This window comes from Calonectris borealis, chromosome 20 (genome assembly GCF_964195595.1).
Source record: "Calonectris borealis chromosome 20, bCalBor7.hap1.2, whole genome shotgun sequence".
In the NCBI taxonomy this organism is placed as follows: domain Eukaryota; kingdom Metazoa; phylum Chordata; class Aves; order Procellariiformes; family Procellariidae; genus Calonectris; species Calonectris borealis.
In genome coordinates this window covers 7,741,963-7,755,669 of record NC_134331.1, presented here as the reverse complement: position 1 = coordinate 7,755,669, position 13,707 = coordinate 7,741,963, and the positions used below count along the sequence as shown (strand labels likewise).

The following is a 13,707-nucleotide window of genomic DNA, read 5'->3' as shown; positions in this document are numbered from 1 at the left end:
TCGATATAATCAAACACTGGTGATTTCTGTACAGGTTATATGCCAATACATGAGAATTCCCACAGTCTGCTCCAGCCGGGGAGTCAGCACATTGCTTTCTTTTACAAGGTAATTAGAATTACCTCATCTCCTCTGAAGAAAGGAGGTTTGCAGAGCTGAGCATATGAAATGTAACTCAGTGACACCAAAAAGACCTGCTTGCAGTTCATAGAGCTGCTCAGTATACAAAACGGTGACAAAATCTTCAAAGGCAACACTGAATTGCCTTGAACAGCTGCTTTGAGGTGTTCAGTGTGGGCTAAATCCTGAATTCCCCGTTCCCAGGGTTATAAAACATCCTCTCCTTGCAGGTGGGTAGAATTTCATTAGGGTTAATGGCCACCACATACAAGGAGCTCATTATAAGGTGCTTGCACAGGGTACTTGTTACAAGCCTGCTCACTCCCGGCCCCTTTCAACCCAGGATTAGGGAGAGGCTGCAGTCGGCTACTCCACCAGCATCCCGCTGCACCTCCCAACCATCCCAGCTCCAGGCCAGGCTACTGAGAGCAGCTGGGCTCTCTGGCAGTGGCTAGACGGAGCTGTTGTGGGGCTTGTGCCTGAGAGCAGCTGAGCAAAGGGGCTTCAGGGGACAAAGGCTATGGGCAGAGGGGAGGAAGAAGGGGGCAAGAAGGGGGCGAGGGAGATGATGGGAGGGAGAAGGTAAAGGTGGGGGAAGAAGAGGAGAAGGGGACTGTCAGGGAAGGCGAAGGGCAGAGGGGCAAGGCAGAGGGAGCCCAGAAGGGAGAGCGAGGAAGGGCTGGAGGGGGAGGGGAAGGGCAAAATGAGGAAAGCCATGCTCTGCCAGGGGCCCTCATGGAGAGGGGAAACGAGGGAGAGTGCAGGGAGAACACGGCCATGGGGAGCGGGAGCAAAGTGTGGGCAGAAACGGAATGGAAGGAGGGAAGGGGCTGTCAGAAGAAGGATGAGAGAGGGAAGGGGTGAAGCGGGGAAGGGATGGCAGACGGAGATGGGAAAGGAGGTGAGAGATTGAGGCAGAGAGGAGGAAAAAGGTGCCTGTGCGGAGGGATGAAGGGCTGGCGGCGGGGCTGGCGGAGGAGGAGCCGTGGGCGGAGGAAGGGATGCGGTAGGAGGCGAGGGAGGGCCAGGACCTGTGAGGCCGGGTTTGACAGGAGGGAGGGAGGTAGGGAGAGCCACCGGCACGGGGAAGTGGGATGGCTGCAGCGGCGGCCCGAGGAGGGGGGGCGGGATCGGCGGCGTGAGGGGACGGCCCTGCCCGCGGCGGCTGGCAGGCCGCAGCCCCGCCGAGCCGGGCTGCACCATGGGCAGCGCCGACTCCAAGCTCAACTTCAGGAAGGCGGTGATCCAGCTCACCACCAAGACCCAGGTGAGGGCCGCCATGTCGGGAGGTGGGTGAGGTGAGAAGGGGGCCGCCATGTCGGGAGGTGGGTGAGGTGAGAGGGGGGGCGCCATGTCGGGAGGTGGGTGAGGTGAGAGGGGGGGCGCCATGTCGGGAGGTGGGTGAGGTGAGAGGGGGGGCGCCATGTCGGGAGGTGGGTGAGGTGAGAGGGGGGGCGCCATGTCGGGAGGTGGGTGAGGTGAGAGGGGGGCCGCCATGTCGGGAGGTGGGTGAGGTGAGAGGGGGGCCGCCATGTCGGGAGGTGGGTGAGGTGAGAGGGGGGGCGCCATGTCGGGAGGTGGGTGAGGTGAGAGGGGGGGCGCCATGTCGGGAGGTGGGTGAGGTGAGAGGGGGGGCGCCATGTCGGGAGGTGGGTGAGGTGAGAGGGGGGCGCCATGTCGGGAGGTGGGTGAGGTGAGAGGGGGGGCGCCATGTCGGGAGGTGGGTGAGGTGAGAGGGGGGCGCCATGTCGGGAGGTGGGTGAGGTGAGAGAGGAGCCGCCCGCCTACCCTGAGGCGTGGCCTTCGGCTATGAGGTGGCAGGGGATCCTCGGAGGCAGCCGGGGCAGGCTGACAGGCCCCTCTCCCTCGGCCCTTCCCCGAGCCGCCCCCCCCACCCCGGCGCTGAGGGGAGAGGGAGGCCGGGCCGCTGTCCCCGCAGCCCGACCCTGGTGAGCAGGGCTGGCGCAGGTGCCTTGTGCATAGCGACAGGGCTGCACACTGCTGGGGACCCGCAGGGCTCGGGGCGGAGATGACAACGCCGCTGTGGCCGGGGGCTTCGGCCATGGCTAGCTCTGGTCTAGGCTTTCGCAGTGAGGCCTTGTTCTGAGGCTGGGAGCTGATGGGGGATCCGGGCAAGCTGGTCCCATCTGCCATGTCGCTGGTCTCCAGAGGTCTCGCGGTTATGGAGGGGGAGCAGGAGTAAGGCGGCGAGGCTGTGCTGTGCCTCGGGGCACCGGCCAGTTCGTGGGGGCAGCCGTCAAGTCTGGCCGGGCTGTACTGGTAGCACGGCGGCACTTGCTGCCTCTGACAACCTGTGCTTTGCTAAACAGTGTCTTGTGGTAGCAGACCAAGATGCTGCTGTCATAAGGGATGTCCACAGCTCCTAATGTATTCAGCTGCAGGTTTACATCACCACAAGGTTTGGCAATGCCCCCTTTTCTGTATCTTTTGTTTGGTTTTCCCCCCCCCCCCCCAAATAATTAGTGCAGAATCTTGCCCTGTTTTTGGGTAATAACAGATTGAAAGGGCTGTTGGCCAACCATGCTGTTGGGATGAGCTTTTTGCAGAAGCAGCATCTTCCATCTGTGACCTGTGAAATCCTGCTTTATTTCTGCAGGCTGAAGAGGAGGAGTTAAGTGAAAGGAAGTCAGGACAGTGTATAGGGAGGGTGGTTGTCTAGAGGTCTAACAGATGTTGCTTATGTCGTAGAAGCTAGTTTAGTTTTTGTCTTAATTTGGGAGCCCAGCAGCACACTGGCAGAAAATTAGCAGACTGTCCTTCTGTCTAAAGAGCAGAGGGATTTTGCTCTATTGAGAAATTGCATCTCAGGTTCTTCTGAGCTACAAAGGAGAAGTGCTGTTCTGAGCTGCCTTTGGTTGTGATGGAATAACAGCTGCTAAGAAAACTTGGGGATGATGGCAGAAAGATATTTAACGATGAGGAACGAACTCAGAAGAAAAGAGTATGGATGCAAAGGGGTAAAGAGCAAGAGGAGAAAATCTGTGTGAAAACTCAAGAGGCGAAGACTAGAACTGGAAGATTAATCATAGAAAGTAGGGCTGGAAGACCCTTTGAGAAATCGTGCTTATACTTTGTAAAGCAGTATCGCTTCTATCTGCATTGCTCAGGAGTGGCTTCTGTGAACATGTTCTTGAAAACCTCCAATTGTGGATGTTCCACAACATCCCTAGGCAAAAAGAGAAATGGATGAATTAATGTTTTAAGGGATTCTTCCAAATTCTTTTCTGGATGCCAAATAGTTCAGAGTGCCTTGAGCTTTGGACTGTCCTTCCTCCACTGGGAAACATGCTTATAAAGTGAGATTTGGGGGGGAGATCAAGCCTATAGGGATCTTCTCAGTCTGCTGTTCACAAAGAAAATCCTGTATGAGGCAATCCTTCATATTGCCAGCCAAGAAGAGAGCGCTCCCCTCCCGTGGTTTATCGACATGTGAAATGAACGAAGGTTCACTGGAGCCCATAAAGGAAGGAGAAAAAGCTTCATTCTTGGCAGGATTCATTTCACATCTTTGTGGTCTAGGTGAGACTAACTGCTGTGTGGAAAAAGGGTGGGGTGTTGGCACTCCCATATTTACATACTGTAGAAGGGCACTGGTGTTTGCTTGTACAGGATGCGTGACTGGACTCTCCTGGAGCCTTCTGAGCTCGTACCAGCAGCAGCCTCCATATAACCTCCTAGTCCATGAGACCCTGGGTTCAAAATCAGACTGCAATAACGGACAAAGTCAAGTCCTTCAAAGCCATTAGCTCAAAATATGCTTTGCTTTCTCAGCAGCATGTCTCCTTTTTTGTAGCCTTCTCCTCTGCCATTAGGTAGCTGGACAAATAGATTTTCATCAAATCATCGGTAACATGAAACCGTGAGCTTAGTGATGCGTTACGCGGTGTTTCCTGAGGCTCTGATGGAAGGAAGTCATTGAGCAGAAAGCACTGTTCACTCACTAGTGAAGGTTCAGAGTTGGCACTGAAGTTAAATTTTTCTTAAAAATAAGTTCTTATAATATCCAGGCTCTCATTAATTAAAAAAATATGAGTGTTCCCATGTGAACATTTGAAAAAAAAACCAAAAAACTGTAAGGAACATGCATAACACTTGAATGCTTGTAGCACACATGGAGCCCAGAACTGGAAAGCTGAACCAAATCTAGACACAAATGAAATTGACTTAATTGATTTTTTTAATTGCCAAAGAGAAACTCTGAAGATGTAAGAGTTTAAAAAAGAGATTGAAAAAGAAAAATGACTTCAGAATGATTTCAGTGATTAAAAAAGGGTAGTAGTACCAGAAAGAAAGAATTAGCTTATGCTACAGATGTATATTTATAATCACACATGGAGAAATGGGCTTTAGGATTTTTGTATGATGTATATGTATTACATTACACTGCACACCTTTAAATTGATAGGGCCCACCCTTTTAATAATAAAACAGGTATGCTTTATCATAGAGAATGTGTGAGCCCTCCCAAATTGCCCATAAAATTGCTGTCTACTTAACAGGTGAAGGGAAATGTAGATTGCGAGTATGTCACCTAGTCAGTGGCAGAGCAGGGAACTCAAGCTGGGAGTCTTAACTGCTGGGGAAACACGCTTGCTTTTCTCAGCCATTTGACAATTAAATGGTTTCTGCAAGCAACCAACTGCAAGATAAGAAATTTTGATCTTGTGAACTAGCTTGTTAGATTTTAATGCTGCCTATGCCTCTGCTTTTAAAGAAACAGGAAGGATCGAACATAGGGACAAAATCCAGTCCTTTCATTTTTTTCCCTGATGTGGAAATGCAGTAGTACAACAGGCTGTTAATTTGAACCTGATAAAAGTACCTCTTGTTTTTAGAGAGAGGTTAGTTTCTGTTAGCCTGTTTCTGATAGTATTCAAGCTTGATTCAAGTATCCAAGTCTCTCAGGTTGATCAAAAGCAAAGTTACTGTCTTAAAAGCAAAGCTGTAACTAACACTTCACCCAGATGAGTTTTGTCCTAGCCTTTCCCTGTGAGACTTCCACAAATCCCATTTTCCAGTTTCCTTTGCAACACTGTCTCTGCTGTGGGAGCAGAGAACTGGTGACGGACTCATGTGGAGCCTCTCCTTGATTCTGCACTGCTGACCGCAAATATCCTATAGAAACATTTACTATTGCTCTGAAATCCGTGTGGAGCTGCTGTCCTTGGCAGCAGGGATGAAATCCTGCTAGTTATTAGTGTTTTGAAAAATCTGTCCTCAGACTTCCCTTTTGCACAGTGACTCACAAACAGGTGGTACAAGGGTGTGTGAATTACCTCAAACTAATCCGCTGGCCCCGCAGGGTTGCCTGATCTCCTAGAGCTCAATCAAATGCTGCACGAATGGCTCTCTGGTCATTACACTCCACAGTTCTGCCTCATTTGGGGTGGAAAGGAGCATGCTGGTGTTACATATTATCCTAGTGCGTAGTACTGGCTAGAAACCCTGGCGAGAGACGAGGGACCTGCTCTGCTGTCGAGTCCCAGAAAAAGGAGAGTTCCTGCCCCAAAAGCCTTGCTACTTTGGCTGATGGGATGCTCCATTGGCGTGTTGGCAAGAAGCAAAAGGAGAATACAGTGAAGGAGACTACTGGCTGCTTGCCTCTGTGATTCTCTGCTGGTGATTTGCAGCAACCTCAGAACTGGTTTAAGGACAGTCGTCCGGTAGGGACGTGTTGGAGGAATTGCTGGGAATGGGCATTCGATGTAAAGGTATAAGTGCAGAGAGCTCTTGACTGGAAGGAGGGTACCAACATTCACCCTGCCTGAGTTTGTGAGAGATTGTATCTGAAAGAGAAAGCGAAGGTCGTACTAGCATCAGGCTGAGGACAGTAATGAATGGGGGGAGGCTGTGCCTTGGGACCTTTTCCTGTTTATAGGACACGGTCAACTCAACTCTGTTTTCCCATTTCCTGTGACGTATCCTGTTTGCCTGGGGATTGCCTGTTCAGGGCTGTGATTCTCTCTTCAGTAACTGGCAAAATGGTTGCGAACCGAGCGTCTTCCTTTTCTGACTCCTACAGCCCATGTGTATGGTGTGCTTTAAAGAACCTGAAACGCAGCATTTATAACTATTGGGAAATAAAGACTGGAGGTGTCCAGTAGGACTGGTTCCCCCTTTGTGTGGCCAGCATGTAGGTGGGAGGTCTTTACACCTTGCCCAGGTGAACTAAAGGCAAAAGTCTCCCTCCTTGCCCACTGAGATATCACATCACCTCAGCTCTGCCCACTGTGTTTTCGGCAACCACTCTGTGCTTCGGTCATCTCTTCCCTTTGGTGTGGAGAGCTTGGTTCAGGCAGCATCTGTCTCTGCCAGTTAGCTCTGTAACTTCAGCAGCCTCTGCGGTGGGGTGTGTGGGGGTCAGGAACTTCGTTTGCTCTCCAGATGTGCTGGTCGTGTTTCCAGAGTAGAGTTGAGCTACTGATCCCTTAATTCTTGCGGCAATGATGAAATTCTCATTCTCATTGCACTGCTGGTGCAGAGCTGGTTGTCTGCCCTGTGTCGGAAGCACATCGGGCTCTTTCTTATCGTTGTGCTGCAGCTCCCTCACCAAGAGAGGACACATTTGTGCTGATCTGGAGGATCCGAAGTGGCCCCAGCTCACAGCATTGCTGGTGCGGATTCAGCTCCTCATGAGCTCTTCTGGTTAAAGCACTGTCAAGGCTAGCTGCGGTGCTGTGGGGTTTGTTACTGCAGCATGTGCAGTACCAACACTTCTAACTAAATCTTGACATTTCCAAATGAAGATACTCATGGCTGATGAACAAGACTGTTCTAGGTCTATTTCCCTTCTCTGTGAGCTAGATACAGGTTGTTGGGTGAGCGCAGCATGAGGAGATGGATATTTAGATCCCCAGAGATGCTGTGTGCAGAATACAATCAGCTTAAAAAATCCAGTAATGTTCTATCAAGGAGATAACTATTATGTGGATTGAGTAGCTTCATGATGCCAGACTGTTAATTAAAACAGGGGGGCTGCGGGGTTGTGAATGATTCAGTATGGAATCCATGTCCCAGGATTGTACATGGGATACCATCTGTTGGATGAGGAGCTGACTTGCTGCAGCTATTAAAAATGAAAGAAATGGTATTTCAGCGTAATCTGCTTGCCAAGATGGCAGCTGTGGCATTAATGTGGCTGCAGCATCCAACATTGCAGCTTGGGTGATTGCTGCTATGCTTCTCTGCCTCCATGTAATTTTAGTCAGAGACCGTGTTCTTCAATCCGTCTTAGCTGTTGTGTTACCATCTGTAAAATAGCGGCTGTGTTCAACCTCTGAGGAGGCTTCAGGCTAGTGGGAGGTAAAGGGATCTGTGTCTACTGGAGGGAAATGATTTTCTCCTTCCATTCTAGATGAGAGTGAAACCATTATTTATGCATGATCACCAATTAGCAGCAATTGCTGCTTACTGTTGTTGGTGGGAGTGGCTGTGGCAGGCAGCCAGTAGGTACATGTGGCAATTATACATGTGGTTGTGGTATGTGGTTTGAAAGGGGGTGTAGGAAGTGTAGGATGTATTGTGCATTACATAGATCAGATTTCCAAATACTTGGCTCTTTTTGAGGAGTGTAATGAGAGATCAGATTTGCAAAATAGCTTTGCTTCCACTTAAGCATTTCATGCCAGGTTGCAGAAGAGCACAGCTCCTTTGCATGCTCAGGAAGCTGAAGGTCAGGCTGTAACCACTTGACTGTTCCTACAGATCCCGTCTGAGGAGCTGTGATCTTGAATCATTTGGAAAAAGTTTCTCGTCCCTTGGAAAGAGGTTTGGTGGCAACTTCTTTGGTGGCCAGGTGATAAAATGAAGCACTAGAGCAGAGTTTAAGAAGATGCCTAAAGACATATGGATTTTTTTCCAGTTTTATTTTTAAAGACTGGGGAGTTGCTTGGGCTGATTCATTGCATGGCTGGAAGGACCAGAACAAGCAATAAGCAGCCTCTATGGCACTGGAGCGTTAAGGCAGAGAGCTGCAGGGCAGTAACCTGCTATACCAGTTTGGGGGCAGGCGGGCTGCCTGCCTGCCCCTCTCACTTTTTGGCCTTTGGGTGGTAGTGACACATCACCTACTCGCAGACTGTGGCTGTTAATTCAGGAGGTGATAGCAAAGGGGGAAATGCAACAGTTCTTGGTGTCAGAGCTGTGAATGAGCTGTTCTCCCCAGAGTCACAGCTCGACTGCATTTAGAAATGGCATAGAGCTGGGCAAGTTTTCTGCCTACTACAGCAGAGCTGGGAGTGGGCAGGAATTGTTTAAGTTAAACACATGTTCATATTTTTGCCCCTTTCCCATCTGACATGGTAGACCCACCACCCATGGTGCTGATTATTGCAGTTAGCGAGAGCTGCTGTTTGCTTTAGAGCTGCTGCACATTGCAGGCGGGAGGCTTCCCCTCGCCCCAAGCCAAGGGCTGGGGATGCTCAGGCAGACGGCTCTTCTGACCTGCCGAAAGTGCCACGCCTTGGCATGGCTGGGGAAACTCTCTGGAAAAGCTTCCATTTTCCTCTTCTGACTCAAATTGTGGATCCATCTCTTTCACACTGCTCGGCATAAACACACATGTATTTATCCCACCCCTGTAGCAGGACCCTTGGCCTGGATGAGCACTCCTAGCCTTGTTTGGGCAATGCCTATCTCTTGGCAAGTGTCAGCATTTACATGGGAAGAGCTGTGCTCAGTTTTAGGCTGGCTGAAAAGTTAAGTCTTTCCTGATTGTTCAGAGCTCCCAGGCTTTGGATGCCTGAGATGTTGTGTAACCGAGATGCCTTCTTGTTCAGCAAACAATGCTGGCATTTTCACCTTTTGGAGAGTGGCAAGTCATCACCACACTTCCACAGGGTTGGAGGCACCGCTGGTCCTGTGTGTCTGAGCCTCTGCTTCACCTTGAATGGCCAGCGCTGCTCTCTGGCTCTGAAAAGCCATAAAGGGCAAAGCAGGGTCCAGTCTGCATTGTTCAGCCACATACAACCTGATGCCCAGGTTGTCATCACTGTTATTTTGATTTCTAAGTTGATGCCATGCGGTCAGGAAGAAGCTGGGAGAAATAACATTGGGATTCTGCAGCCAGCTGTACAGAGCTGTCTTTCCAGCTGCAGTCTGGGAAACAGGCTGTCCTTGTGGCCAGCATCCCTAGCCCTGGGGTTTCAGGGTGGGCTCGAGCAGAATCCTTGTTCTCTCACTGTGAAAAGGGGACAACAGTGCTGGTAAAAGAGGGGGTTGTCTGCACCTGCAGAGCCAGAAAAGGTAATTGGGAGAGGTGTGTTCCCAGGTGTGCGGAGTGGGCTTCTCAGACCACAGGTCTGAAATGGATTGTGTTTTTTGGTATCTCAGCCTCCTCCTTCCATCTTTGTCTTTGAATTGCACACTTAGTGCTTTTTAAGAACGAAGCCTTGGTAGCGACCAGCTGTGCTGAGTCCAGTTGCCCATAAATATTTGATTCAGAAAGATCAGTTCTGTTGCATCTGTAAATGCTTTGGGGTGGGTCTGTCAGTTCCGTGGGTCTGTTCATGCCCTAATGTGAGATGGCCCTGATTGCTTTCTCGAGACTTTGATTACGATAGAAGTAATTCCAGTGCACGCTCAGGGCATCCTCGGCTTGCTCTGGAGGTGACAGAGTGCGTGACAGCAGCCTGGCCCATGCGCATTGGTAAAGATCTTGTAATACATGCCCTAGGTTGCAGATAAGTGGGAGGCCTCACCTGTGTTGTGACACCATGAAAGACTTGGAGACTCCCAGTCTAATGCAGTTGGTCACATAAATGTCTTGCTGCTCACCCCCTTGCTGAGGGAATGCTCTGTTTGGGAGATCAAATTGGCCAAAGCCCTGGTAACAAAGAGGCTGAGGTACAAAACCAGTGCCAGGATGTTTTATTGAACCTTTTCTGGGCCTGGTCCCATCCCCAAGCCAGGCATAATTGCTGATGTTTGGACCTCACAGAATAGTAGTTCTGCATCTGTAACCATGTTTTGTCTCTCTACAGCCTGTGGAGGCAACAGATGATGCCTTTTGGGACCAGTTCTGGGCAGACACAGCCACTTCAGTACAGGATGTCTTTGCCCTTGTACCAGCTGCAGAGATCCGAGCAGTGAGAGAAGAATCACCTTCAAACTTGGCGACTTTGTGTTATAAGGTAAGGTTGGTGCTGTCTTACTCCTTGGTGCTATGCTAGTAGGGGGGTGTCCCTGGATCAATAGTCCTGTGGCTCCCAAGGGGAGACAGGTATCATATTATTTCCTTGTACCACATGAGGTACTTGCTTGTCCCAGTCTCCTCCTGATGGTAATTCTCAGCTCTTCCTTTCTTGGTTTAGCACAGACCACAGCTGGCTCTTGCTCACTTTGGAGCTTTTGTCCTCATGTCCCTGTTCCTGTGTTTCACCCTGCCCTCTTGGGTCTTGCCTGCTGTGTAAACTGCTTCCTGCTTAGGGGACTTTGTACCAAGGCTGCATATTTGCGGGGAGGCTGGTATATCTGATTCCCTGTCTGCATCTAATGCATCTAATTGTTCCTCACCATGCACCAGTCTGGCTTCAAGCCAATAGATCCCAGAGGGATGTGGAGATTGTCACTGTACAAGTGCCTGGATGAAGTTGCGGGGAGATCTTAAGACTTTTCTTCCTTCTGCTGTGACATCAGAACATCCCTGATGCTGCTTCTGGTGTTGCCACGTCCTTGTGTGGAGCACAAAGGACATTGACTCACGTTTCCTACCCTGTCAGGTTTGGCAAATTGTCACGCTGATGAGCAACAGCCTGAGGCTTATTCTGCCTGGGAAAGTGCAAGTGTTAATAATGCTCCTGATTTGAGCCATGCAAAGAGTAGCCTTGAATTTGTAGTATTGGAAACATTTGGAATGGTGTTTTTCTAGTTTTAAATGGTGGTTGTTGTCCTGTTTTTCTTACCTGCTCTACAAAATGTGAATGAGACCTGCTGAGTCATAGTGAAGGTACCTCTTACTGGGAATAATGCCTCAGACAGATGCCTGTATGGAAACTTGAGAAAGAATACAAAAATGAGGAAGAATGGAATGGTTCTTCCCTAGTGCTGTCTCCTGGCTTCTGGCAATCAGCAGCTTGGGAATCGAGAAGGGCTGGGGAGACCTGTACTGACCACATAACCCCTTTGTCTCTGTATCCTCTTTCCCCCGAAACCAAGACTAAAATATGGGCTGTTCTCCCTACCGGAAACAGATGTGTGGGGAGACCTGGTTGCTGCAGGGCTGTTTATCCAGGAGCCCTAGATCTTGGGCTGTTAGGGTCAGAGGAGCCTGCAGACTCTTGCCATGCTTTTGCCAGGCTGAGGGCCCTGACCTGTGCCAGGTGCAGTGTGCCATTGGACTTAGCAATGCTACATGTTTGTGAAAAGCACAACAACATGGCTGAAATGTCATTTGCAGTCATGGCTGGAGACTCAGACTGTACAGAGTCATAAATGTGCCTGAAAAAAAATAGTTAAGCTCAGTCATAGAGTAGTGTGTGGACAGACTGAGACTACACAAACAACATTTAAATACCCATTAAGGCAATGACGCAGGCTAGCAGAGTCAGTGACCCAGACAGTCTGCTATGAAAATAAGTAGAGACGCATGACCTCATGAATTAAAAAGCAGCAAGGTGAATCCTTGGTAAAGGTTTTGGCTTTCATTCCCCCCCTGTTTCCCCTTGGGATCAGGGAGTAAGAGCAAGCTGCTCTTCTCTGTCTGTGGGTAAAACCTGCCGCTGCCTGCTGGGGCTGTGGTTACTGCCCGGCAAGACCACATCCTATTCTGAAAAACCCAATGGCTGTCTCCATTGGCAGTTTCAGTAGTGATCGGATGGACTCCAGAGACTCAGAGCAGCAGTCCTATTCACAGGGTCAGCGGGGGAAACCTGGGCTACCACCCTCCTCTGCAGCAGGATCTTGTCAGACTCTGCTGGAGGCCGTATCTGTACACTTAACAGTCACAGGCAGCAGCTTAGCTCCCACCTCCTGAGTCAGAAGCTGCGTAATCACAACAGCACATCCAGATATGTCAGACTTTGTGTGTTTCTGTGCAATCTCCCTCCGCCAGTGCCTCACACCATGCAGCACAGTGCTACTGCCTTGGTTCTGCCTGTGTCTTGTGTACCTGATGCGGCTGATTAATCTGATCTGCTCTTTGCAGATCTGCTCATGTGGTGTCATGGAGCAGTGCTGGAAGGAGCCTTCTGATGCTGTGGCTGTCTGTCTCATGTGACACGACACGTGTGCTGCATGGATTAATCCTGGCATGTGAGGTCTGTTGCAGTGGGACAGTAGAAATTCAGGAAGGTCTGTTTAAGATTGTTAACCCTATTTCTGCAGTGTTTTAAACAGCAACAGTGCCTGTACCATTGAATTCGGAGAAAATGGGCTCCAATAACTGCTTATAACTCTTTGTGAGGGTGTCACCAGCAGGACAGACCTGCCCAACTCTTGCTAACTTGTGTCCAGGCTAATGCTACCTGCCTTGGTTTTTTTTCCTTCAGGCTGTGGAGAAGCTGGTGCAGGGAGCAGAGAGCGGCTGCCACACAGAGAAGGAGAGGCAAATCGTCTTGAACTGCTGCCGGCTCCTCACCCGTATCCTGCCTTACATCTTTGAGGACCCGGACTGGAGAGGTTTCTTCTGGTCAACTGTCCCTGGGGCTGGCCGAGGAGGGGTCTGTCTCTTGGCACTTATTCTTCTTTCTGGAGGGTGAAGGGGAGACTGCAGCGAGGAGAGCCTATATACTTTTGGGGGCAACTTTATTCCAGTTATTTCTATTTGGTCAGAAATTAGGTGGCACCTACTAAGTTATTTTCCTTCCTTTGATTCTTGCTGCTCTTCCTCTCACCCTCAGCTGCTTTGTTTAGCACAGGTTGATGCATCATCTAAATATTTCACTTGAGTATGTAGCTGTAGGAGAGCACTGGTATGTGAGGGAAGGCTTCTCCAGTATAACTGAAGGTGCGAATTGAAATGAACATGAGCACGGTACTAAAGGCTGTATGACTTTCTTAAACTGAAATGACATTATTCCATTAACTAAAGTTAATTTAAGATTCAAGTCAAACTGAAATAGGGTGTCATTTCTGCTGATTTTACAATGTCACGTGAAAAGCAAATAGTGCCAGAGAAGCTCTCAGCAGCGTGACTCAATGCCCTGCTTATGAGCTGAGTGATAAAGTTTTAACCAGGGGCCTGATAGGTGAAGCGCCCAACTGGGCAGGAGTGGTTAAAGAATTAGGTACTGTTTCTGGCTCTGTCAGTGACATGTATAACCTCAGGGGAGTCTCTGAACCTCCCTACATTTCTCTGTCTGGAGAGTAGGCACAGTAGCGCTCTTCTTTGTCTCTCAGAGGAACAGGGTGAAAGTGCTTTAGGATGTCATGCATATAGGAGAAATAGTGTTGAAAACACAGTTGAGTTAGGCCAGGAATTCGCCTGCTTGCTACCCCAGCAGCTGCCTGCTCTGTGCATAGAGAGCACTCTCCTACAAGTTTCTGAATCTGCAGGTCAGCGTGGCTATACTGAAGAGTGTGGTTCCCCTGAACGTTAAGTGTACTGCAATGGTTTTGGGGAAGGTTAGA

At 49.7% G+C, this 13,707-nt stretch overlaps 1 protein-coding gene across 2 annotated transcripts in view; it reads left to right on the top strand.

The window, feature by feature from the left end:
• The first annotated feature begins 1,202 nt into the window (after nt 1–1,202).
• HID1 (HID1 domain containing) overlaps nt 1,203–13,707 on the top strand; it is a 36,391-nt gene continuing 23,886 nt past the window's right edge. For both annotated transcript variants that reach the window (XM_075169718.1, XM_075169717.1), the window contains exons 1-3: nt 1,203–1,387; nt 10,122–10,271; nt 12,627–12,797. In XM_075169718.1, coding sequence (XP_075025819.1) covers nt 1,322–1,387; nt 10,122–10,271; nt 12,627–12,797 — 387 coding nt within the window. In that variant the 5' untranslated portion in view covers nt 1,203–1,321. The remainder of the gene's footprint in view (nt 1,388–10,121; nt 10,272–12,626; nt 12,798–13,707) is intronic.